The sequence below is a fragment of the Heptranchias perlo genome, chromosome 6, assembly GCF_035084215.1.
Source record: "Heptranchias perlo isolate sHepPer1 chromosome 6, sHepPer1.hap1, whole genome shotgun sequence".
NCBI lineage: Eukaryota > Metazoa > Chordata > Chondrichthyes > Hexanchiformes > Hexanchidae > Heptranchias > Heptranchias perlo.
The window spans coordinates 100744279-100770768 of record NC_090330.1 but is presented as its reverse complement, the minus strand read 5'-3'; the positions used below and the strand labels follow the sequence as shown (position 1 = coordinate 100770768).

The 26490-nt window shown below is 40.8% G+C and overlaps 2 protein-coding genes across 9 annotated transcripts in view; both read left to right on the top strand.

Moving 5' to 3' along the window:
• Positions 1 to 9802, top strand: part of uchl3 (ubiquitin carboxyl-terminal esterase L3 (ubiquitin thiolesterase)) — a 43112-nt gene extending 33310 nt beyond the window's left edge. The window contains exons 7-9 of the mRNA XM_067986530.1: positions 322 to 397; positions 5139 to 5197; positions 9265 to 9802. Of these exons, the coding sequence (XP_067842631.1) occupies positions 322 to 397; positions 5139 to 5197; positions 9265 to 9348 (219 nt within the window). The 3' untranslated portion in view covers positions 9349 to 9802. The remainder of the gene's footprint in view (positions 1 to 321; positions 398 to 5138; positions 5198 to 9264) is intronic.
• A 16090-nt stretch (positions 9803 to 25892) lies between these two features.
• LOC137323101 (LIM domain only protein 7-like) overlaps positions 25893 to 26490 on the top strand; it is a 184262-nt gene continuing 183664 nt past the window's right edge. For 5 of the 8 annotated variants that reach the window (XM_067986522.1, XM_067986523.1, XM_067986525.1 and 2 more), the window contains exon 1: positions 25893 to 25982. The gene's annotated coding sequence lies outside the window, so the exon portion shown is untranslated. The remainder of the gene's footprint in view (positions 25983 to 26490) is intronic. The other 3 variants (XM_067986529.1, XM_067986528.1, XM_067986527.1) reach the window with 2 other exon arrangements.

Here is a 26490-nt window from a genome sequence, read left to right as displayed (position 1 = left end):
TCTTGTATGGAACCTTATCAGATGCCTTCTGAAAATCCATGTATATGTCGTCCGTTGATCTGCGTCTATTCACCGACTCTTATCAAAGAACTCTTTTAGGACACTTCAACCTTTCTTTCTCTTTGAGATGCAGACCTACCTTCTGTGCTTTTTCTGCTTTAATTTCTTATTTTTGCCAAATTTCTGCTGGAATAAATGTTTTGAAAGCAAAATTGTACACTAGCTTTGTGTTGTATACAAGATTGCTTTAAGATCATTTAGATTAAGAAGTTATAAATTTTATAAATGACTAAACCTTTGTATCAATGTTGTCTCTTTCAGGCACCAAGCTTAGATGAGAAAGTAGACTTGCATTTTATAACATTTGTAAACATTGATGGACACCTGTATGAACTGGGTAAGTGCATCTTTGGGTGGGTGGAAAGTAAAAATAAGACTGCAATGCTTCTTGAACTGTTCATATAAATACATTTCTATAAATCACCTTTTATAATTCCCCTCCCCCATCCCATTAAAGACCTAGGAATGTATTTCTACATTAAAGGCATTGTTTGAAGGCAACTTGTTGCTTGTCAGTAGACAGAACTCACCCCCTCCCTCCTGAAAAGTTGGAAAATTCACACATCATATTTACATTTCACAACAGATGTAAAAGATGAGTTTGTACGGTCAAATTAATGGAGTTCACAGATATCTGGATATAGGTTTGCCAACACTCCCAGATTGTCCAGGAGTCTCCCTAAATGGAAGATTAATCTCCCAGGCACTGCTACGAGGAATCCAGGAGAATCGTAGAGTTCACATTTGTGGTTTTTGCCTACTTGCGGGCAGCCTCCTGTTCACAGAATTTCTCACCCAGTAGCTGCTGGCGCAAAACTACGAGCAGAGGGACCCAACCTTTTTATATAGTAAGTGCAACAACAGTTGCCATTTGCATGATCAAGTATCATGTGTCATGTGATCAAACCTCCAGGAATACCTCCAAGCAGTGTTGGCAACCCCATTGGAAACCCAGCCCTGAGATTTTTTCAGGGTTACTTTGAACTGATTCTGCAGAAGGATCGAATCCAGGTTTGCAACTGTATTTAAAAACTCCATGAGCTGAATTGTTGGAAGGATTTATTTATCAAATGTTGAATGCGCTTAAAGCTGGTAGTGATCTCAAAAGTTGGGCGTTTCCATTACAAATTCTTCTGTTCCATTGGAAGCAAAGACTTGGTAGTAGGAATGCTGTAGAGCACAGCCTTATTTATTAGTTTGCATTTTGGCAGCAAGTCCTGTTTGAACAGGTTAAGTAAATTAGCCAGGCCCTTTGAACAAAATTGTTAATTTTCAAGCTTGGTCAAGCAAATCAGTCAAGCTCTCGGACTGACATTTCACATGTTCAACCAATTTATGATGAGTCTGCTCAACAAAGTTTAGCATTTTTCAATTTCTACATTTTAACAGTATTACAATGTTCAAAAAGGTTTTGGTTATTTGACTTTTTCTCTCGCATTCCCTTTTCCTCCCCTCTCTCCTGTAATCCAAGTGAGTTCCTCCCAGAAGTAAGAGGAAGTTGTGCATTCTGTTTATATTCTACAGATAGCTAAACTGAAGGCCAGTTTTGTCCAGTCCACAGTTATTTGCAAGCGCTTGAGTTTTTGGCATAGCCAACAGTTATATTACAAGTATGACACTTGCATACAATTTCTCATGTATTACATGGAATGTACAGCACAGAAACGGGCCATTCGGCCCAACAGGTCCATGCTGGTGTTTATGTTCCACACGAGCCTCCTCTCTTCCTACTGTATCTCACCCTATCAGCATATCCTTCTATTCCTTACTCCCTCGTGTTTATCTAGTTTCCCCTTAAATGCATCTATGCTAGTTGCCTCAACTACTCCTTGTTCCACATTCTAACCACTCTCTGGGTAAAGAGGTTTCTCCTGAATTCCTTATTGGATTTATTAGTGATTATGTTACATTTGTGGCCCCTAGTTCCGGTCTCTCCACAAGTGGAAACATCTTCTCTACATCTACCCTATCAAACCCTTTCATAATCTTAAAGACCTCTATCAGGTCACCCCTCAGTCTTTTTTCTAGAGAAAAGAGCCGCAGTCTGCTCAATCTTTCCTGAAAGATATAACCTCTCAGTTCTGGTATCATCCTAGTAAATCTTTTTTGCACTTTCTCTGGTGCCTCTACATCCTTTTTATAATATGGAGACCAGAACTGTTTACAGTAACTCCATGTGGTCCAACCAAGGTTCTATACAAGCTTAACATAACTTCTCTGCTTTTCAATTCTATGTATATGACCTTTATGTTGATTACTGAAATTGTTAGCATAGTATCTTTGTTTTGTTGGTAAAGCCTTAAATTCCTTGCTGGGTCATTGAAACCTCTGTCATACCTGTCCCAACAGAAATAGTTTGCTTGTTTTCACTTCCTTGTTTTCCGAGGGACCTACAAATATTTGATGAAATTTGGGATGTTCTGGACAATTTGTGATTATGTTGGAAAGATGTAGTTGAGTTCATTATTTGAAAGAAATACAGCTTTTTGGCTTTCTTTTAACATGGCAGCCCAGAATCATGTAGGCATGAAAGCCGGTTGGTTGGTTGGTTTGCTGCTCATTACAAACAAAAGACCATGTCAACAATTTTCCAGTTTTTTTTTGTTTGGTTCAATTTTCTCCCTTCAAGTTCTCTACCTGAAGGTGCTGGCTCTTGAAGTATGGCCCATGGCTGCTGACTGCCCACCATCCAGTACCTCACCCAAGTGGTAATTTTTCATGCCTGAGCTGAAACAGTGAGTGCCTACAAGCCCATTGCGTGTGCGGGTGGGGGAGTAAGGGGATATGCATTGTAAAAAAAGAAAATAAAATCCAACCCTCCAGCAGAGCAGTCACTTGCTGAGAATCGAAGTGGGAACTGACAATTTTTTTTCATTTCCTTTCCAAAAGCAGGGATACCAAAGCCAATTTTAGTTCCACTAATGCAACCCTGGTTGAAAACAGCTGACTTAGGAACAGGAGTAGGCCATTCAGCCCCTGCACCTGTTCTGCCATTCAGTTAGATCATGTCTGATCTGTACCTCAACTCCATTTAACCACCTTTGATCCACATCCCTTGATACCCTTACCTAATAAAATTCTGTCGATCTCGGTCTTGAAAATTTCAAATTGATCCAGCTTTTTGGGGGAAAGAATTCCACATTTCCCCTATCCTTTTGTGTGAGAAAGTGCTTCCTGATTTCACTCCCAAATGGCCTAGCTCTAATTTTAAGATTGTGCCCTCTTGTTCTGCACCACTATATTTTAAAAAGTAAATTATCAGTTGGTATTGTCATGTCAAATAGCATGATGTTCATAAGGTGGCCTGGTGGTGCAAACTGTTCGTAGACATGGGTCACACTCTTCAGTTTTGTTATACAATGAGTTTATAGCTTATTGGTTGGAGGGCTGCTGAGTGGAGCAGAACTGGATTGAGACTACTGGTCCACTTAACACATGCCTCCCTAGTGGGCAGTTAGTGACAGTGGCAAAGGTTTGCATGAAGATAGGCTCCATACTTTCTTGGCTAGGAAGACATATGTGGTAATGATCTATTATTTCATGTGTAACGTGACACATTTGATAGTTTGAATTATAGGGACGGAGAGCGCATCTCTTAAAGCACTTCTAAGTCTGGCACAATTATTTGTGTTTTTTATTATCCAGACGCGACTGTTTGTTTATTGGCATCATCTTCAAACGTCGCCAAGCAGTAACACTGATTTGATAAAGTAATCAGAATTGTATTTTTTGGCACTGATGAGATCTGACATAATACAGGTGATGAAGTGGACACAAGAATCACAAAAAGTAATTACATGATGTACTCATGTTTCATGAGTTCAAACAACATGTAAAACATGCATCAACCGACTTGTCTAAAGTACAGTAGCAGTGCTATCTAGACATGCCACTTTTGTTTACTTGGGTCATAATATGTACTATTTGGTTCCTTTATCTTCTAAAGAAAGAACTTACGTTTATATAGTGATTTATTACATCAGAATAACCCAAAGCACTTCAGAACAATGAATCATTTCAAATGCGATCAATGTAGACAAACATAATGTTCTCAATTTTTTTACTGAGGGTATATACAGATGACCTATTGAGAGGCCCCTGCCTACGTTGCCCTGAAATGAATTAAAACTTGAGCGGTGTTTCTTTCCTTCCCACTCGCTATGTGGAAGTCTTGTCTTGATTGAGAGAATCATGTCACTCTTTCGGTACCGTAACGCAGCACGTTGGTTCATATCTATAGATCATCAAAATCTACAGATACTTTATAGAGTTATGACCTTTCAAGGCTAGCCCATAGTTGACTGAATTTATTCAGTGAGTGGTTTAACTGTGCAAACTATATGGTGTGCGGTTTTTCCCCCTCCCCCAGTCTGTGCTAGTTAGCTGATTTCAGCTGGGATATTATTCCACAGGCACATTGTCCAAGTATCCATTATTCACGTGTGGGACATCACACCTGAGCTGATCTGCTTTTGCTTCCCACAAATTTTAAGTACATGTAATCCTGGGAAGTGGGCAGTGCATACTGGATGCTCCTGTTTCCTCAGAGAAGCGCCATTGGAATGCTGCTGACCTAGCAAACAATATAATCCTAGTTCCATGAGCGAAGCTGCAGTGTTTAATGTGTGAGTCGTAATGCTGATACCATTTGATGACTTTTGTGAACATTTCTAGTTTGTTGCATGTCTAGTGTTGTAGGATGACTCACAGTGTCATGTGCTCCAAGGCAATAACACATTGAGGGGGTTGAGATGAAACATAACCAGCATGAGTATAAAAATTGAGCCTTTTTATTGTTCTCTCACTCCCAGCTTATGTTGCTGCTTCAGAGGATTCTCCTTATAATGCAGTACAGTGATTTTATTTTTAATGGTGGTCACTTATTGACACTCTGTTCTTGCATGTTTACCATGTACTTACGCTAGAAATTACATTGGTTTTGTTTTACTAGCTGACCCTGGGAATAGCCTATTTATATATTGTGTATGCGCTATATAAACACCTTTTTGATTTTAATATTTGTTCTAAAGGGAACATTATTTGCTATAATGTAAATTTTGTTTGGTTTTCCTACCCAGATGGACGCAAACCATTCCCTATAAATCATGGCGACACTACTGCTGATAGCTTGCTAGAGGTAAGAGTGGGTTACGTGTTAATTTAGTTTAAGAAACAAGTCCTAAATAAGGGAGACAGTGCAGAAAATCCAGTCCACATAATCAACTGAAAATTGTACCTTGATGGTCGAATACTAATGACATTAAATCTTTTTAAAATGAATGATTTGCTTTGGAGTATGCCGACAGTTGTTGTCAGCAAAAAGGTGAACTCAAAAACTGAACAAAATCATCCCACAAATTTAGTATTTTTTTTCTAAGCACATTGGATGAGCTGTCTAATCTTGAGTAGAGTTAACAATTGTAACTCCCTTCCTAACAGCACTGTGGGAGAACCGTCACCACACGGACTGCAGCGGTTCAAGAAGGCGGCTCACCACCACCTTCTCGAGGGCAATTAGGGATGGGCAATAAATGCTGGCCTCGCCAGCGACGCCCACATCCCATGAACGAATTAAAAAAAACACCTTAAACTTCATGTTCAGCACCTCCTTTTGACACTCAGTTAAACATCACTCTTTTGATCACTCATTCTTCGTTTAATATTTAATTATTACTAATGGCATTTAGGTACGCAGTACGAGAAGTTGCAATAATTGTATCTTATGTTTTGAAACTTTTGTCTTAAATATTCCCCCCCCAGCTTGCCATTCACCATACATTTCCCAGTCAGAAGCTCATGACCTTCTCCAAAGCCTCCTCATGATGTAGTGCCAACTTGCCTGAGTTGGTAGCATTTTTGATTCTCAGTCAGAATGTTGTGAATTCAAGCACCATTCCAAGCTGACACTCCAGTGCAGTACAGGGGAGGGGTGGGGTGGTGGGTACTGCATTCAGGGAAGCTATCCTCCAGATGAGACTTTAAACTTAGACCCTGTTAGCCTGTTAAAAATCCCATTGCACAATTTGAAGAGTAAGGAATTCTTCTGGTTTCCTGGCCAACATTCCTCCCTTAGCCAACACCACCAAAAACAGAAGGAATCTGTTTGATTCTCCCTAACCAGCCTGGCGAATGGGCCTGGGATGAGACAGTGGGTCCTTTGTATCAGTTTGAAATACAATGAGTTATGATGTTCCCCCAGACTGGCTTGTCTGGCTTTAATACAAACTCTTCAATGCCTGCAGCCAGTGGCCTTTCTTTTTCAACCTGTGACTTCACTTTGTTTTAAAAATGCAACTCCTAAACATAACTCAGTCCCAAAATTCTTTTCTGTTTTTTAAAAAAAATCCCAAAACATGTCAGGTGCCTTACTTTTAGGTAAGATGTCCAGGTAATGGAAAGTATATGGAAGAGATTCACAAAGATACTACCGTGAAAGAGCGCTTTAGTTATGAGGAGACACTTTAAAACAAAAACACTGGGGCTCTTTACATTAGAGCAAAGAAAGTTAAGAGGAGATCTGATAGGTGTTCAAAATTGAGGGGTTTTGATAAGGTAAAGAGGGCAAACTATTCCCACCAGCTGGTGAGTCAGCAACGAGAGGGCATAAAATTCAGATCATCAAAAGAATGAAGGAAGAAGTTAAGAGAATTTTTTTTATCCAGAGGATTGTTAGGATATGGAATGCCCTCACACAGCGATGGAAGCATAATCTGTAATAGCTTTTAAAAGGGAATATTTGTAAAAGAAAAAAAATGAAGAGTTATGGGGAAAGGGCACGGTAATGGGACTAAGCGGTTAGTGGCTAACTCTTTGAGAGAACTTGCACAAGTGCAATGGGTTCTGTGCTGCAAAATTCTACGATTCTATTATCTGGCATGAAAGAAGCCCAAGGAGTAGGTTAACGGCCACTCAACCCATTCTGTGGTTGGTTCCTGAGCATCCTTGAATCAGATAGTAATTAATAGCACCACATGGAGCGGTCATCACACATTTACAGAACATTACCGTCTAGATTTAACTGCAGCACACACCGTTTTTGACACATCGGTCCTGACCACTGCTGACATGGCGCCTGCACCAGGATCTCCACCTCCTAAACTTGTACAATTTTGATAGTGTCAATAGACACCACTGTCAGCCAGTGAGTTGGAGGCGGGGCTGGACTTAGGACGGGACTCTCAGCAGTCTATTTTGCAGCAAAGAGTCTATTTAAACAACACACTACAGCAAAACAGTCCACAGAGTCTATTGAGAAAGAGTCTCTACGAACTACAGCAAACAGAATTCATGACCGAAACTAGAGCAACATCTCCCGATAAAGCCAGGGTGATTTCTCCAGCAAAATGCAGTGAGTGGAGGATAATTACATACAAGTTATGTGCATAAAATCAATCAATCAACAACTTGCATTTATATAGCGCATTTAATGTAGTAAAACGTCCCACAGTGCTACACAGAGTGATACCGAGCCACAAAAGGAGATATTATGACAGGTGACTTGGTCAATTAGTTAGTTTTTAAGGAGCATCTTAAAAGAGGAGAGGTGGAGAAGTATAGGGAGAGAATTCCAGAGGTTGGGGCTTGGGCAGCTGAAAGCAAGTCCGCCAGTGGTGGAGCGATTAAAATCGAGGATGCACAAGTTGCCAGAGTTGGAGGAAGGCAGAGATCTCAGAGGGTTGTCGGGCTGGAGGAAGTTGTAGAGATAGGGAGGGGGCGAGGCGATGGAGAGATTTGAAAACAAGAATGAGAATTTTAAAATTGAGACGTTGTCTGAATCGGGAACCAATGTAGGTCAGTGAGCACAGGGGTGATGGGTGAACGGGACTTGGTGCTAGTCAGGATACGGGCAGCAGAGTTTTCGATGGCCTCAAGTTGAGAGGTTGCAAGGCACTTCCAGTAGTGCGGTCTCCAGGCGCGATAGACAGAGGAATCACCCAACGATCTCCATTCTGGCTGGGAATAGTGTGTCACTATATGCAGCCATTTTGATATGCTTCTACAGTATATGGAAGGTCTGGAATGGAAAGGCAAATTACTACCTTGTAGGTTCTCCATTCTTTGAATGATGTGCATCCTCTTCACGCTATCATTCCTTCTGTTCATCCCTGCAGGTGTATGGGGGGGGGAGGTTAGTATCAAGCGGTTAATTAGTTTGTTCAGCTTCAGGTCAGACATATTGATGCAGGTTCTTGGGCTTCGTACAGTGTGGGAATAGGAAAGCACATAGAGTGCTGAGCATTTGATTTCCCTAGACTGTGTCAAGCTAGGCCATACTTCTTTTGTCTGTGGAGAATGCTGTTAATTTGAAGAATGAAGCAAACTCTACCAGAAGATTTTTTATTTCTGGTATTTTATGAGAAAACAACTAAGTATTCAAAAAAATCTGCTTTGTGGTGCTGTTGTTGACTAGGAAAACAAAATAGTGTAAATATTTAGTAATAATGTATTGGACTGAGTTAAAAGGCCGAGATTCAGATATTTGTTAATCATCTGTTTTAGATTACAATATTGTATCCTTCTTGATACTTCCAAAAATTAGAGGGTTGCTATTTCAATGTCAACTGTCAATTGGCTCAGATGCAAAAGGATATTAATATCTTTGACATTAGCAATGGGATTTTAATTAGTTATTATTTCACAATAAACTGTTAAATATAACTCCAGACTCTGCTATGGTCATTCATTGGGAACTGTTTGCAGTGAAAGACTAATCAACAAGTTGGAGTGCATAGGCCAAACTAAAATAGAATCCCATCAATGTCACAGTATGTTTAAACAATGCTTCGGAGTGATTTCACTGCTGCAGAAGTTTTTTTTATCGGAAGCTCCTTGCTTTCTAAATGTGCTCAATAAATTAATTATTGGTATCCGTGTTTCCTTTCATTTCGTAGATCGTGTTTCTTCAGAAAGAACCCAGACTAAAATATTCTTAACCTATTCAGTCCAGCAAGCCACTCAAATGTTCTACTGCTATCCCAACAGTCCTATACATTCCCTAATTTGAGGATGTAATCTGAAGTCTTTCTCTCCACAATAATGAGATTAGTGCCTAGTAACCAATTTGATCAAAACAGCATCAATCAAAACAATATTGATCAGAACATTTGTTTATCGAGATTTATTGCACACAGTATGATATGGTTTTATTCTTTCCATGTGAAGTTTTAAATTTCTCCCTGTTGTAATTTTTGATTTGTCTTCTAGGATGCAATAGGAGTTTGTAAGAAGTTTATGCAACGTGACCCTGATGAATTACGGTTTACAGTGGTGGCTCTCTACAAGGCATAGAGTGCTTCAACTTGGAAGGAAAAAGGAGCTGCAAACCTAAACTTGAATTGGCTTCCAGTGATGTTGCTTTACTCCAGTCTCCGAGCTTTTTGTTATTCTTGATCTGGTTTAACTCATGTAAAGACTTGATTTAATACCTTTCTGGAATATGTCTGATGTTTCTCCCCCCAGAAATCCGATAACAAAGTGTACATTTGTGTGTACTTTTTGTCTTATCTCCTGTAACAGCAGTCCTCTGTTTTGAAATTTATCCCAGCGACTAACTGAAGGCAATAGAAATTAACCTGGGGGAAGGGGTTGCAAGATTCCTGCTGTATGGTTCACACCACGTACTTTAATCACTAACGAGAAAAAAAACGGACATCTTGCAACAGCTGGAAAGTTGTATGTGAGAGCTGGTAAAAATCGGAAGCTCCTTGCTTTCTAAATGTGCTCAATAAATTAATTATTGGTATCCGTGTTTCTGTTCCTTTTCATTTCGTAGATAGTTTCTTCAGAAAGAACCCAGACTAAAATATTCTTAACCTATTCGGACCAGCAAGCCACTCAAATGTTCTACTGCTATCCCAACAGTCCTATACATTCCCTAATATCTGCATTTTTCCAAAATGACAAGTTGATTTTCCACAGGTTTGTTGGGGGGGTTGGCAGCAGAACACAGATCTGAATTTTTCCTCTGATTTGGGATGGGGAAATTTTTTCTAATTGCTGACCTTCTCTTAACAACTTTACACTTTTGTCATCTTGTTCTGCAATCAGTCTAAGCTAAACAACTTGCATGCATTCCCATTATCCATGCCTTTCAACATTTTAATAACTCTTCCGGCACCCCTTTTTTGTTTGCAATGAAACCAGTCCAATGCCATAAGCCTCATCTAAGTTTGGAATCATTCCCCTCGTTGCTGTTCTTTGAAACCTCTTCAATGCAGCAATGTATTTTTTTTTTGAAGGTAGGGCACCTAAATCTGCATAACATTCCAAATGTAGACACATCGCATAGATACATGAAGAAAGTAGAAAATGTTTTGTCAGCAAACTTTGAAAAATGGCTGGGTAGAAGTCTTGTCGGAGGAGATTCTGCACCTGGGTATCATAGTCTACTGCACACAGTGGCTTCAGTCCTGTTAGGGCATGGAGTGTGATCCATGGAATGCAATCAGCCAAGGTTGCATAATGTATGTTATTATTAGATTAATGTCCTGGACTTTTAATTCAATTGCCTCTGGGTCCCAGGAGTAAATGGGGAGAGTCCGCAGCAGCTAATCCATTGGAATGAGCATGCTTGATAGACCAAATGGCAGCATCTTATTTACTTCGATCAATGTAGCCATTTTCTAACTAATAAAACTACATGGGGAAACTGTCACGTGGCTTTTAAAAAAAAAAGACATAGTACAACCAGACACAAATTATAGTAATTTTTACCAATTGTACCTTAGGAATTCCCAAACACACCATTAGTGTGTATTTATTTCAACAGTATCTTTACTTGGCAAATGTTCTGGTTGTCTAACAATGAGCTGTTACAAAGACTGGTATGCTCTGTACAGTCACGACATGCTCCTTACAAAAAGACATCACAGTCCCCACTAATTTTGTGCACAGTTGTTTAACTTCTGTTTTAAAAGTAAAACTTCCATTAACTCTTTCCCAGTCAGAGAACCATTGCAAATGACTTCCAAAGAGTCAGTTTTTTTTATTGCAACCTGCTAATTAGCAATTTAACATTTAATGATAAAAGACTGCTTTGTTGCTGATTGTTTAATATGAGACAGGGCAGTTTCCAACAAATGTAGAATTGCAGAACTACTGTTGGAATATCTAAATATAAGTGAGGATTAACTCACTGAACTGCAACTGTGCAAACTAAGCAATAATTGATATATGGGAATAGAGTAGATTCAAGAACACAGTTTGATTTAAAGATTCCGGCTACAGGACAAGTCTTCACAACATGCTCCGTTGCAACTGACAGTATTACTGTCATTATTGGTTTTTTTTATTCATTCATGGGATGTGGGCGTCGGTGGCAAGGCTAGCATTTATTGCCCATCCCTAATTGCCCTTGAGAAGGTGATGGTGAGCCACCGCCTTGAACCGCTGCAGTTTGTTTGGTGAAAGTTCTCCATAGTGCTGTTCGGTAGGGAGTTCCAGGATTTTGACCCAGCGACTATGAAGGAACGGTGATATATTTCCAAGTTGGGATGGTGTGTGACTTGGAAGGGAACATGCAGGTGGTGGTGTTCCCAAGTACCTGCTGCCCTTGTCCTAGGTGGTAGAGGTTGTGGGTTTGGGAGGTGCTGCCGAAGAAGCCTTGGCGAGTTGCTGCAGTGCATCCTATGGATGGTACACACTGCAGCCATGGTGCGCCGGTGGTGAAGGGAGTGAATGTTTAGGCTGGTGGATGGGGTGCCAATCAAGCGGGCTGCTTTGTCCTGGATGGTATCAAGCTTCTTGCGTGTTGTTGGAGCTACACTCATCCAGGCAAGTGGAGAGTGTTCCATCACACTCCTGACCTGTGCCTCGTAGATTGATTTATTGTGATTCAATGTATATGTTGTTTTTTGGAAGGATAAGACGTCTTTTCCTATTCAATTTATTTTATCATCAAAGTGGGTACCCACACATATCCACCACCCCTAATGGGGCTGGGTAGGTAGTTGGTCATTAAGGAGTCTGGAAAAGCAGTTCTGAAACTGACTGCCCTGCGTGTTACTCCTTCAGTTATGAGACCCCTGCTGGTTGATCCATGCAGCACCAAATTTTAAACGTGAATAATTGGAAGAAATACTTAGACTTTTAAACTGGAATTCTGAATATGGTGGATAATTTTTAAGCAACTAACTGCTGGCTTGTGGTTCACAGAAGGGTAATGGAGAACAAAATCTGAACATAACATTTAAAAACCTAATCACTACCCTGCCCCCCCAATTATTTGGTTATTTAAGTATCACAGACTAATTATTTTGCATCATTTAATTTATACCATGTATGTGGAGATAATAAATATATCCTAGAATTTTTTTGCACATGTACAGTTGAACCTCACTTATGCAAACTCTGCAGCTGATTAACTAGGAGCATTCTCAAGGATGATAATAGAACACTGGTAGACAAGGCTAGTATTTTCAAAAGCAAAATACTGCGGATGCTGGAAATACTCAGCAAGTCAGGCAACATCAGTGGAGAAAGAAACAGAGTTAATGTTTCAGGTCAAAGACGCTGCAAGGCTAGTATTTTGTTTTTCCTTCTTTCCCCACTAATTTCTGCTTCTGTCAGCAACTTTAGCTAGCATTGGATTAGTTGATTTATGGGCTGAACTGCTGGGTTGAAGCTCTCCCTGGCTGGGCTTCTCATCACCAAACTCCCCACACTGCTAAGAGAGCTGGCCAAAAATGCTCCCCTACCACCAACCAAAGGCTCCCTAGCAACATATATGAGTGCAAAAAGCAGCATTTGGTCATGTCATACGATTCCACTGACAGGCTTCACAGTGCTGATCTGGGCAAATTGCTGATTTCAAAAATCAACAGAGAGCCTGTTTAAACACACATCAATACTGGTGAGCAGAACACATATGGACCAGTTGCTCTTACAATGTGTAAGTTCAAATTGCTACCACCAGCACTAGTCAACCTGTAACCAGCAGCACTTCAACCCAACACAAAATGCACCAGTGACAACTCAAGTTTGGAATGACATGTTGCTGGATGTTTTTCAGTTCCAAGGTAACGGTTTAGATAAGATTCTCCGAGTCCTTGTGTTGTGGTGAGGGCACATCAAAAAATCACAGGCAGCAGGCTTGCTGTGTGTGAGGTACCTTGTTACTTGCAAGGTCTTGGGAAATCTAACCTTTTATGAAAAATTTTACACACCCAACATGGTTGCCGTGCAGCTGTGTGAAAATTTCACATGGCCGCCATTATACATTGTTGAAATTCACTTTGTTGAAATGAGCTTGCTGGTGTGAACATTGTGGAGCTATAGGCAATAATGGCAAATGATCTGGCTTCAGGTGGACAAGCACCAGCGAGAGTTGTGTGGGACAAGGAATTACAATAGTGGAGTTGGGTGGAAATGGATCCGGGTGAAATTAACTGAGGTGGTATCTATTACCACCCCAACCTGCTTCAATGCAGTCATGACTTACACTGCATATTTGTTCAGTTTCAAACCTAGTATTTTAAATTAGTAACAAACAGAAATATGGGTTAACATCTCAGTCCTGCTGCTCAAAGTTTGTTTTCAGCTTTTAGAACAAAGTATGAATTGAAGCTGGAGTAAAGTTCACGTTTCCCAGTTCAGTGCTTGCTACCGTCAGTGGGTAGATGTGTGTGGGAAGCATGCTTTCCAGAGCAAAAAAACAACTGGTTGAGAAATAGTCCACTATAATGAACCCTTTGCTATCCAGTCCTTGTGTTTTATGATCTTCAAGTCAAATCACAATTCCATGCAAAGGACTTTTCCCTATGGCACTGTCTTATACCTTGCAAATCAATTCAGTGCACAGTTACGTTTTTATATTATAGAAAATAAATAGAGCACATCCCAATGGCTGAATAGGTAAATACACTGCCCACTGTGGCGCTGAGTTCTACAGTCTATGAAAGTCCCAAGTGCAAGCTGAATTTGCTGATCATGACTGGAGCAGCGTTGAGGCCAATATATTTGGCTAAGCATCCTGGGCTAGAGAGGGGATAAATCAGCCAGGGTTACTGCTGGAAAGTGCATATATCTGGGCATCAGGTGAAGACAGGTAAAGGCTTGGATACACACTGCCTTCTGCCTCAAGGTTCACATATATATGTATATGTACATATTCAAAATATATGTATATGGTCACAAATCTACTTTGAAATATTACCCAAAGCTCAGTTGGATTACAGTGTTGTAGTTCCTCTACATTGCTTGCTATATATATATAATATATATATCTTCTATTTTATTGTTGACAGTTCTTTTTTCATCGTACCTTTTCTGTGTATACAAACAAAAGACCTGTAGAAACCCCTTGTTGAATCCATCTTTGTGAACTTGTACATGAAGATAGAGGTTCTAAAAGCAAAATAAAAGGTTTATGTGTACCCACATCAACACTGCAAAGTCAAGGGTCCTTAGACTACCAGGTGGGACTTTAAACAATCCTCTGAAAAATAAACATTGCAACGAATCCTTGATCTTCCACTTCCTATAATTATTAGGATCCAGAAATAAACAAGCTTGAGTACATTTACATTTTCTCAGATAAATGGAGATCAAAATCACTGCACTACATCAAGGTGCACACTTCTCAGCATATAGCTGTACATCTGATTGTAGGAGCTTGAACAGTTTAGATTAGGAAAGAAAATAATGTTAGTAGTTGGACCTGGTATAATGGTAATATTGTGCAATCTGATCTAATATTCATTTGTTTGACTTTTATTCATCGAAACACTGGGTATATTTTTGTATAGTAGCATTAATGTGTGTTCTTTGTGCCTGGCTCAGTGGAGAGTTAGCCCTTCCCTTCCACTAGCACTGTGAATTTTGGTGTCAGCCTTGGCTCAGTGGTAGCACTCTTGCTTCTGAGTCAAAAGGTCATAGGTTCCTGAGACTTGAGCACATAACCTCAGCTGACACTTTAATGCAGTACTGAGGGAGTGCTGCACTGTCGGAGGTGCCGTCTTTCAGATGAGACGTTAAACCGAGGTCCCGTCTGCCCTCTCAAGTAGAAGCAAAAGGTCCCACTGTTTGAAGACGAGCAGGGTAAAACATTAAAGTTTTCATAAGTGACCAGCCTAGGTGAGGATTTTGAAGATTCCCATTCTCCCATCAACTTGTCTAGTCATCTTCAACACTTATTTGCTCCAACAGAAATCAAATGCATTACTACAACTTCTTGTAGTAATGATTGCCACCCCAGGGACTTGAACATTTGAAACAAAAAAGTTTGCTACCCTTATGGAATTGAGGTGGGTAAGATAAACTATGGCCAAGCTTTCTAAGAAGAACTTTGAACTTGAGATAACTCACCATTTATTTGCTTATTGTCTAATTCTCTCTACATAATCCTCTTGGGGTTTAGTCATTGTTTATCTGACAAATGGTGTCATTTTTCACAATATCTACCAGGTAAATGATGAAGAAGAAAATAAAGTGAGGATAATCAAGCTTCCATTGGGAGACTTCCACATAAATGTTTCAATAAGAAGACAAAAAATCATTTTTTTCTTCCAGTAATCTCACTATTACCTTTCCTTTCCTGAATTTTGGGGTCAGCCTTGGCTCGGTGGTAGCACTCTTGCCTCTGAGTCTGAAGATCATGGATTCCAGAGACTTGAGCACATAATCTTGGTTGACACTTCAGTACAGTACTGAGGGAGTGCAGCACTGTCGGAGGTGCCTTCTTTCGGACGAGACGTTAAACCAAGGCCCCGTCTGCCCTCTTAGGTAGAAGTAAAAAATCCCTTGGCACTATTTGAAAAAGAGCGTGGTAGAACACTAAAGTTTTCATAAGTGACCACTGACCAGCCGAGTTGAGGATTTTGAGTGTTCCCATTCTCTCGTCATAGCCACACCAGGCTGGAGTTCCAAAGGCACTTGTAGCCCTCCAGCAACTCATCCAAATGGCTTCTTAACATTTGAGAGCACACCCTGTAAACATTTCCCCCTGCTACTGACTTAATCACAGCTGCAAATATGGAGTTATTTTTTATTTAGCTCATAAAAGTGTTAACTTGCCTCAGTGATAGCACTTTTGCATCTCAGTCAGAAGTTTGTGGGTTCAAGCCCCACTATGGACTTGAACATATAATCTACACTTCAGTGCAATACTGAATGAGTGATGCATTGTTTAATGAGACATTGAACTGAGAATGTGCCTGCTTGATCTGTTCTGAGTTGACCACTCTCCGATGGGGTGATTGTAAGCGTACTACAATTGTCCTCTCTGCTCCTAGGGAGGAGAAAATTCCTACTCTATGTAGTAATCCAGCAATCCCTCCTGGAAAATGGATGTTAGGTGAGTACAGGAGTGGGTTTCACTGTAATGCCCTGCACAGTTGAATAGCCTCTGAGCAGCCACTGTTCAGGCTCATTCACATGAACTTGCCTTTTAAATAGCAAATATCATATCCCCTGGATACACCAAAACCCTCCACAGCCAATGAATTAGTTTTGTAGTGTAGTCACTGTTGTTCTGTAGGTGAATGTGGCGACTAACATATGTACAGCAAGGTCCCACAATGGCAATGAGATGAATGACCAATTAATCTATTTTGGTGACATTAGTTGAAGGAAGAATGTTCTGGGCATAAATAATACATTCTATACTTACAGCAAAAAAGAGAAGGTTTCTCACAAATCCAAACTCTCTGCTGGGACTTTGATGGGATCTACGTATAATGGAAATTCACCCCTCAAAGTTGCACATTACATAAATAACAGAATTCAGTTATCAAATTCCTTATCTGCAGTACGTAGGGGTTGCCAACTCTGGTTGGACATATTCCTGGAGGTTTCATCACATGACCTGCTGCCCCCAGCCACCCAACTGGTTCAAACAGCCTTTTTCCTCCATGTCCAAAATATTTATAAATAATAAACAAAAGTGTTCAAAGAAAATTAAAAAAAACTTTTTTTTGATGCCCCTTTGATTTTTCTCCTGGGTTACTCACAGCAATGTCCAGGAGATTAGTCTTTAATTCCTGAAGACTCCAGGACAATCCTGGAGGCTTGGCAACCCTAGTACATATATACAAGGAGTTCTTAATTTAAACGGGGAAGACATCCAAATATAAGTGCTGTGATGTAGACACCTGTAGAAAACAATATAAAGGCAGATGATTTCTAAGGAAATTACAGCAATTTAAGTAACAAACATGTACAGCCTCGCTGTAGAGAAAAGTGGTTTGTTTTCTTAAAGTAATACTTTGTTAAATTTCATAGTTAAGAGAAGTATATTTTCTTTTGAGTGTAAAATTAAAAAAACATCTTTTGCTGAACTAACTTTCTTTTACAATGATTGTTGAGTGATACACAATACCTTGACAACAATACCTTTTTTGGTATAGCATGGGATTTTTTTTTTAATCATTGTGAAGAAAACAAATAGCCTGAAAAATCCTGAATGACAACCCTGTGCAAGAATATCAATGGCCTTCTGAGCAACCTTTGTGTTGGTAATTGTTAAACAGTAGAAAACCTTGAACAATGAATGATGGCAAGGGAGTTGGATAAAATTGCTCTGAAACAGGCCACCAGAATGCAGGAACCTTTGAATGATTCATCTTATTTGAATGAACCAGAATTTCCAGGTACAACTCTCCTGGGAAAACAGTATTCAAAGTTCAGTTTCAAAGCTCTGCAGTGCTACTAAAATGTCTCATGTTAGCCAATCTAACACACGGCCAGAGCTATACTGTGCTACTTGCTAAAAGGATAATGGCCTGTATTAGTATTATATCCCTTACCCAGATATGTCAGGTACCGTGCTGTGGTGATATGAGACCAGTAATTAAACTATAAATCACTAAAAAATACAGGTTTTAGGCTCAAAGTTATTGTTGGCAATAATGGACAACGGTTTAACATGTCTATATGGTTTTCCAGTCCACTATTTTAAAAGAGGTGTTAAATGGGTTAATGTCTCCATTACAACAACATTTATATAATGCCTTTAATGTAGTAAAACGGCCCAAAGCTCTTCTCAGAGCCATAATCAAAAAATGGATATTGAACCAAAGAAGGTGATATTAGGAGGGATGACCAACGGCTCTGTCAAATATGTGGGTTTTAAGGGGGAGAAGGGGGGCCCAGAAGCGGATGGGTTTAAGGAGGGAATTCCAGAGCGTTGGGAGTAGGCAGCTGAAGGCATGGCGGTTGATGGTGGGGCAGAAGGGGGGTGGGGAATGCATGAGGCCAGAGTCACAGGAACAAAGAGGGCACTGGGGGGAGAGAAATGTGAGTTCAGGGCTGCAGCTGGGCAGGGAGAGGGGAGCTTTGATTTGGGGGCAAAAGGAGGGGGGAGCAGCAGGAGTAGATGAACTGAATCTCAATTTTAATAACAAAGAAATTATGAGCTTTTTGCATTTGTTGCTGGAGCTGACAGTGCAGGAGTAGGAAAAGAGGGATTTAAGGAAACATTTGGTCGTGAAAAAAGAAGCTGGGACCTATCTTTACACTCCAGGATGATCCTGGAGTAGTGGGCATTTTTGGCAAAGGAGAATGAGGCCCAATATTACATGATGTGGTTCAGCCAGATCTGGTGATGACGGCTAAGCCAGTTGTGCACCAGATACTCAAGTCTGCACTTGAGAGAGCGAAGATAGGGGCCATACCAGGGAGAATAACCAGAATGGGAGATAGTAAAGGTTTTGCTGGGGACACAGGAATCACAGGTGGAGATGAGGGAGTGGTTGAGCAAGTCGATGGCTGCAGAAGCATCATGACGAATGGAGGGCCAAAAGCTAGGTAGTTGGGAGGTTGAAATTGTAGTTGCAAGTGACTTGGGGGAGGGATTTCCATGGATGAGTGCAGAAGGAAGTGGGGTTGGAAGGAAGTAGGGGAATGGAGGTGGTGAGGGATACAAGGAAGCAATCAAAGGTGGCCTTATCAGGGATGGAGACCATGGAGTGGGGAGACCATAGAAGATAGCAAGGTTGAGGGAGATAGTCGTGAATATGAGTAGGAGAATTTATTTGGAGAGAGAGGTTTAGGGAGGACAGGTGGGCGGTGAATTCAGGAGCGAGGGCAAGGGCCGTTGAGATGGAGCAGATAGTGGAATGTCATATACATGGGTTAATCATTCATCCACTATTATCACCAGCAGTCTTTCATGTTTGAAAGTTTGGGGCAGAGATAGATAACTTTATAAGAATTAAAATAGATATCAGAGAATTTCATAAAATACCCTATCTCATTTGCTTCTTTTATCAATCATACTTTTTTCCAGCACTCCAAACCTTGCACAGTTATATATGTACAGTATTTATATAGGAATGTATTTAGCATAGACATGTGGTGATGCTGAGGTCCTCATGTTAAATCTATAGTTAAGTAAAACATACAGAGTGTACAGTGTTTCCATTTTATGAACCCTAACATTAGAGTCCTAAAAATAAATGTCATTATGCAACTTATCTACAGTTTGTTAGCATTGCTTCTTTGCTCATCTTCCCAATGAAAACAGCAGATGCAGACAATGTACATGAAACAGTGTAGCAGTGTAACTTGCCTCCATTGCTATAATTAGTCAATAAAATCTGAGTGTGGTATAAATAATGAGTAAGGAATCATACTGACAAGTCCAACCCCAACTTAAGATCAGCATAGTGATCTGTTAAACAGATTGTTGCGTTCTTCCATTTACACTAATATGTAGGCAGAGCAATGCATTGCCATTAAAAATATTGTTTTTCTCCCTATTAACTCTTTGATCTTAATACTGTTGGATTTCAGTAGTAAGATTGTATGATCTATTTCTGTATTTCAAAGAGAACAAATAATGCTGATTGATGAAACATTCATTCTATTGTCCTTGGTCTCCCTCCCTGAAGATTAGATTGGTGATAGATCAGTTCCATTGCATATAGCGGTGGAAAATTCCACTCACCAGATGGTCTGGGGTAACTTACTGTCAGGGTTGGTGAACTAATAAAGTAGTCCATCGGGTTATAAATTCTCCTGTGGTAGGCAACATGTTTTCTTTTGTTGGTGGTAAACCAGCTATAACCCTAAATACAGATTTATGTCCTCACAGTGGAATTAAGAATAAATATCTATTGTAATGTGAGCGGAACAGGTATTACATTCTATTTTCTTTGATGTCTACAGAACCATGTAAAAAGACAGAACTATAGGGCCATGTAAACTTCAACCGAAGGAAGATTGTGTGGAGCACGTGCTCTGGGATGATGTCAGCCAGGGGATGCTATTCAATGCATTCACTACTCTGTGAAGCATGCCCCATTGCTGGTCTCATATAGAATAGACTGAGTAAAGTTTTGCTGCATTTTTAAAAAGCCAGATAATAAACATACTGTGCCTGAGTTGATAAATGTAATTCATGATAATTCATGACCCAATGGGACAGGGAAGCCATGAGTGGCAGCTTTCAACTTGACTTGGCAAGGCTACCTGATATCATACGGAGAACAGTAGTAATAGCACTCTTCAGCGGCCAATACAGCTTCAGGGCGGAAGATCCTACCTAGAATCATAGAATCATAGAAAATTTACAGCACAGAAGGAGGCCATTCGGCCCATCGTATCCCAGCCGGCTGAGAAACGAGCCACTCAGCCTAATCCCACTTTCCCTCATTTGGTCCGTAGCCCTGCAGGTCATGGCTCTTCAGGTGCACATCCAGGTATTTTTTGAATGAGTTGAGGGTTTCTGCCTCTCAGGCAGTGAGTTCCCCCACCACCCTCTGGGTGAAATTTTTTCCCTCATTTCTGCTCTAATCCTTCTACCAATCACTTTAAATCTATGCCCCCTGGTTATTGACCCCTCCATTAAGGGAAATAGGTCCTTCTTATCCACTCTATCTAGGCCCCTCATAATTTTGTACATCTCAATCAAATCACCTCTTAACCTCTTCTGTTCCAAACCTATCCAATCTGTCATCAAAGCTAAAATTCTCCAGTCCTGGCAACATCCTTGTAAATCTCCTCTCCACCCTCTTTAGTGCAATTACATCCTTCCTGTAATGTGGTGACTAGAACTCTGCGCAGTACTCAAGCTGTGACCAGAGGAAAGTCACTGATTTTTTCTGAGGACGTGACATCCCAAGTGGACTGTGGTAAACCATATGGCATGGTACATCTGGACTTCTAAAAAAGCTTTGACATTCTACATGAAAGGCTGCTGCATAAGCTTAAACCATTGGGAGGATTGATGAAGGTAGTGCGGTTGATGCTGTGTATATGGATTTTCAAAAGGCATTTGATAAAGTGCCACATAATAGACTTGTTATCAAAATTAAAGCCCATGTAATTAAAGGGGCAGTGGCAGCGTGGATACAAAATTGGCTAAGGGACGGAAAGCAGAGAGTAGTGGTGAACAGTTGTTTTTCAGACTGGAGGGAAGTATACAGTGGTGTTCCCCAGGGGTCAGTATCAGGACCACTGCTCTTTTTGATATATATTAATGATCTGGACTTGCGAATACAGAGCATAATTTCAAAGTTTGCAGATGACACAACACTTGGAAATGTAGTAAATAGTGAGGAGGATAGTAACAGATTTCAGGTGGATATAGACAGACTGGTGAAATGTGCAGACACATGGTAGATGCAATTTAACGCAGAGAAGTGTGAAGTGATGCATCTTGGTAGGAAGAATGAGGAGAGGCAATACAAACGAAATGGTACAATTTTAAAGGGGGTGCAGGAACACAGAGACTTGGGGGTGTATGTACACAAATCTTTGAAGGTGGCAGAACAAGTTGAGAAGGTTGTTCAAAAAGCATACAGGATCCTTGGCTTTATAAACAGAGGCATAGAGTACAAAAGCAAGGAAGTTATACTAAACCTTTATAGATCACTGATTAGGCCGCAGCTGGAGTATTGTATCCAATTCTGGGCACCACATCTTAGGAAGGATGTCAAGGCCTTAGAGAGGGTGCAGAGGAAATTTACTGGAATGGTACCAGGGATATGGGACTTTAGTTACATGGAGAAACTTGAGAAGCTGGGGTTGTTCTCCTTCGAGCAGAGAAAGTTAAGGGGGGATTTAATAGAGTTGTTCAAACTCATGAAGGGTTTTGACAGAGTTAATAAGGAGAAACCATTTCAAGTGACAGAAGGTCGGTAACTAGAGGACACAGATTTAAGGTAATTGGCAAAAGTACCAGAAGCGATAGGAGGAGAATTTTTTTTTACACAGCAAGTTGTTAAGATTTGGAGTACACTGAAAGGGTGGTGGAAGCAGATTCAATAATAACTTTCAAAAGGGAATTAGATAAATACTTGAAAGGGAAAAATTTGCAGAGCTATGGGGAACGGGCAAGGGAATGGAACTAATTGGACAGCTCTTTCAAAAAGCTGGCACAGGCACAATGGGCTGAATGGCCTCCTTCTGTGCTGCATGATTTTATGATTCTATGAATTCAAGCTAATTCAGGGTAAAATCTGATAATGGATAAGAAACTGTTAAAGGCATGGAAGCAACAGGTACCTGTTAATATATTGGTGTTAGGGGGAGGATTACTGAATGGAATGGTCCAGGGATGGATGTTTGGATCTTTACTATTTCTAATTTACAGTAGACTTGGATTCAGAAACTCAAACTGGATGCTGTTATGGAGGGACTATAGCTTTCTTCTTTTCTAGATGGATGAGTTAAAATGGGTCAAATGACCCTCTTCATCTGTATTTATCTTGTGATTTTGTGTATGATAATGCTTACTACAGAAGCAAAAAAGCAAGGACCCTTTTTGGATATTTACTTATGTATAACAAAAAAAACCCTGGAAATATGTAACCATCTTTCCTTCTTAATTTTCTCAACCGGGTCCTAAAGTAGTTCAGATGGTTGATTCAAAGAAGGCAACAGTCATGACATGTTTTGTATTACTCAAATGTTGTGCTTATAGTCACAAACGGAAGAAATATAAGTGATAATTTCCTGATCTGGTGCTCCTAGTGGGGATTGGCGCTCGCAGGGAATACATCTTTGGAAATCATACGCATGCAGCTCATGATTTTCCATCCTGGGCGTGCGATTTCGTGAGATATACTTCCTGCAAGTGTCACTCCCTGCTGGGAGCATTGGGTGGCAGAATCACTTCTGATAATCGGTATCATTATTTTACCTGGATCATCCCTTTGTTTCAGGGCATCTCTTATCTGTGGTGCTGTAATACATTTCATTGTATAATACACAACTGTCAGACATAAATATACAATGATGGCAGAACCTAATATGGGACAATCAGTGATACCTTTAAAATATGTTGGCGTGAACCAAGTAAAATATGACTGTGTTTACATCTTTGTCAGCTATGGTTTCTCCATAGAGAGAACTCATAGGGAATGCCACAAGGAGGTTGATGTCATATTATCCATCCAACATCCTTGCACCCTCTTTTTAGCCATCTACCTATCATCAGACACCTTTGATCAAGACATAGCTTTGTAGCTACAGTTACACTGAATACTATACTATTCAACTTTCATACCTAGGCATGGCATGTAGATTGGGCCTCTCAGCACTGAAGATTTGCTGCTTACCAAGAAAACAAAGGCATTTGCTGAACTGTGTGAGGATAGTGGTGACAAGAAATACAGGCAAATTGCATCTATGGGAGTTCAAGGATGATAATCAGCATAGATGTAGTGAACATTGTGCGAAGAAGTGTAAGCAGTTGTTGTTTTGCAGTGGTATAGACCTGCAATCATCAGTATGGCAACATGTAAATGACTGTATCATGTCAGTGATGTGCTCCAAATGAAATATAGTGAAAGTGTTCATAATTATTGTTTCATTTCATTCTTTACTGTGCAACAATGTAAGGATAGTAGTTTCCTGAAACTGTTTTTGTATTGGCACTTGTTTGATTTTGATTGCAGGAGACTGGCGTCTGTGATGTGGTTCCCAGTGGCAGGATGGTAGATGCAATTTTGCCCCCTCCTTCATCACCTCCAGGTTTGAATACTTTAATGGTCTGCTCCTATGTTCGACCTTACATAAACTATAATTTGTTCTAAACTCAGCATCCGACTCTGCACTAAGTCCCACTGCCCTATTAACTCTCGCCAAACCGCATCAGCTCCTTTTCCTCCGGTGAATCAAGTCCAAAATCCCTGTCCGTGTCTACAAGTTGCTTGAAGGCCACCCCCCTCCTTACTTCTGCATCCTCCTCCACCTCTATGAGCCAGCAAGAACATAAGAACATAGGAGCAGGAGTAGGCCATTCAACCCCTCGAGCCATTCAATTAGATCATGGCTGATCTGTATCTTAACTCCATCTACCTGCGCAATTGCAGCCACAAGGCTTCGAAGCAGCTCTAGAAATCGCTTTAAAACGGATTTTTATATGGGTGAGTAAAAGCGACAGCAAATCTGTCAATCAGAGGGTTCTGTAACCCTTCCCTCTTCCAATTCTGGCCTTCTTTGCCTCATACCCTCTCTGCTCCACCTCCAGCTGCAGAGTCTTCAGCCATCTTGGTTCCTTTCTCTGGAACACTCTCCCTAAACCCATCCATCTTGTTACCGCTCTCGTCTCCTTCAAATAAACACCTCAAAATTTAAACCTTTGACCATGTCCCTTGGTCACCTTCCTCAACTCTCCTCCCATCATTGCTTGGTGTCTAGTTTTGCCTCTGTGAAGTGATTTGGGAGATTTTATTACATTAAGGGCACTATATAAATGCAAATTGTTCTGGTTCTGTGAATATCTCTAATTGTAATTAATAAAATTCATCCTCAAAAAATTACAATTAATTTTCATGAATGTAATGTGGATTGAAAAAGATACTGTCAACAGTCTCAGAAATTAAAGACATATCTACAATTACACTAGGGCTTGCAATTTTACCGTGGGCCAGTTGATTGAAGTGACTAGTTATCGCTAATCTGCCCCTATTCATCAATGACAATTGTGTTTTACTTTGGCCTTTATCTTAGATACTCACTGTCTTAATTGTAAACAATTTTACAACACCAAGTTATAGTCCAGCAATTTTATTTTAAATTCACAAGCTTTCGGAGGCTACCTCCTTCCTCAGGTGAACGATGTGGAAATGAAGTCATTTCCACATCGTTCACCTGAGGAAGGAGGTAGCCTCCGAAAGCTTGTGAATTTAAAATAAAATTGCTGGACTATAACTTGGTGTTGTAAAATTGTTTACAATTGTCAACCCCAGTCCATCACCGGCATCTCCACATCATCACTGTCTTAATAGCAGAGCAATGGGGAACTCCCAAAGACAATTGTGGTAACCTCACTGTCATATCTGTCACCAGTGTAACTTGAATGTGGTAATGAAGGGAAGCACAATCCTCCTGAAAACTAGCTTCAAAGTTCTATTGCTATCAGTCAAAATACCAAATAATATTAAAAATGCAAGTAGCATTGGTAGAAACCAATGACCTTGTAACACTAGGTCATTTCCCCCTCCCTTCCTTTTCTGAAGACATTGATTTTTGCTGGGGTACAGTTTGTGAGCAACCCTCGAGTACGTTGCCAAGCGGCCATTCTTCAATAGGGAGCGATAGCAGACAATTCAACCGTGGGGAGCATCACAGGGAACGTGATAACAGAACCACAATTCCCCTTGAAAACAACGGGGCACCCTGAACCTTAACGGTGAGAAAGTACAACGCTCTGATACTCTGCAGGCAGGCTGACCGCAGTTTTGTTTTTGGTTGCATCTGAATCTTTGTAAACCCAGCTCCATTTCCGCTTGCAACAATCCACGGCTTTTAAAATGCTAATGTCAGAATGTCAGTCAGTGACAATAAAACCAAAGCGGGGGGGTGGATTTCCGCTGTCCTGTGTCACATTACAGCTACTGGAGGCGGTGGAGTGCCTCTCATTACCATGCAGTGGGGCGGGTGGAAGGTTTGAGTGACAGGCTGGGCGGGTTAGTGGAACTGTTTAGCGGCTAATGGTCTCCCGAGACACTCAGGTGAGAAAGTGGCGAGGAGTGGAGGTGAGTGTGTGAAGACCCATAGCAAATGGGGGGGGAAAGGAGAGAGAGAGGAAAAAGGGGAAGGGAAAGGGGAGAAGAGACCGAAAATAACTAGAACTAAAAGTGTCCACTCCCACAGGTGGAGGTGAAGACCCAGGTGAGACAGACTGCGCCCAGAGTTGACAACTCGGGGAGAAAAGTTTTCAAAGTTCCCAATGCAACAAGTGCTGGGGGGGTGGGGGCGGGAATTAAGCGGCTCTTTGCCTTTATTTAAAAGAAATGCTCCTTTTTAAACTCCGGTGGAGGAACAGGCCTGGCTGGTGAGGGAGGAGGGCAGCAGGTGGCCAAAAGACTGCGAGCTGTTTCCTGGGACAGGGGCAGAAGTTGGGCTTCAATCAGCTGAACCTCTTGCACTGGGAATATTTGATTCGGTCCCTGGGAGGAGGAGGAACAACTTTTACTCTAGAGGAAAAGTCCAGCCCCCTCCTCCTCCTCCTCCTCCAAGTAAGATTTGCTGCCGCTTTTACTC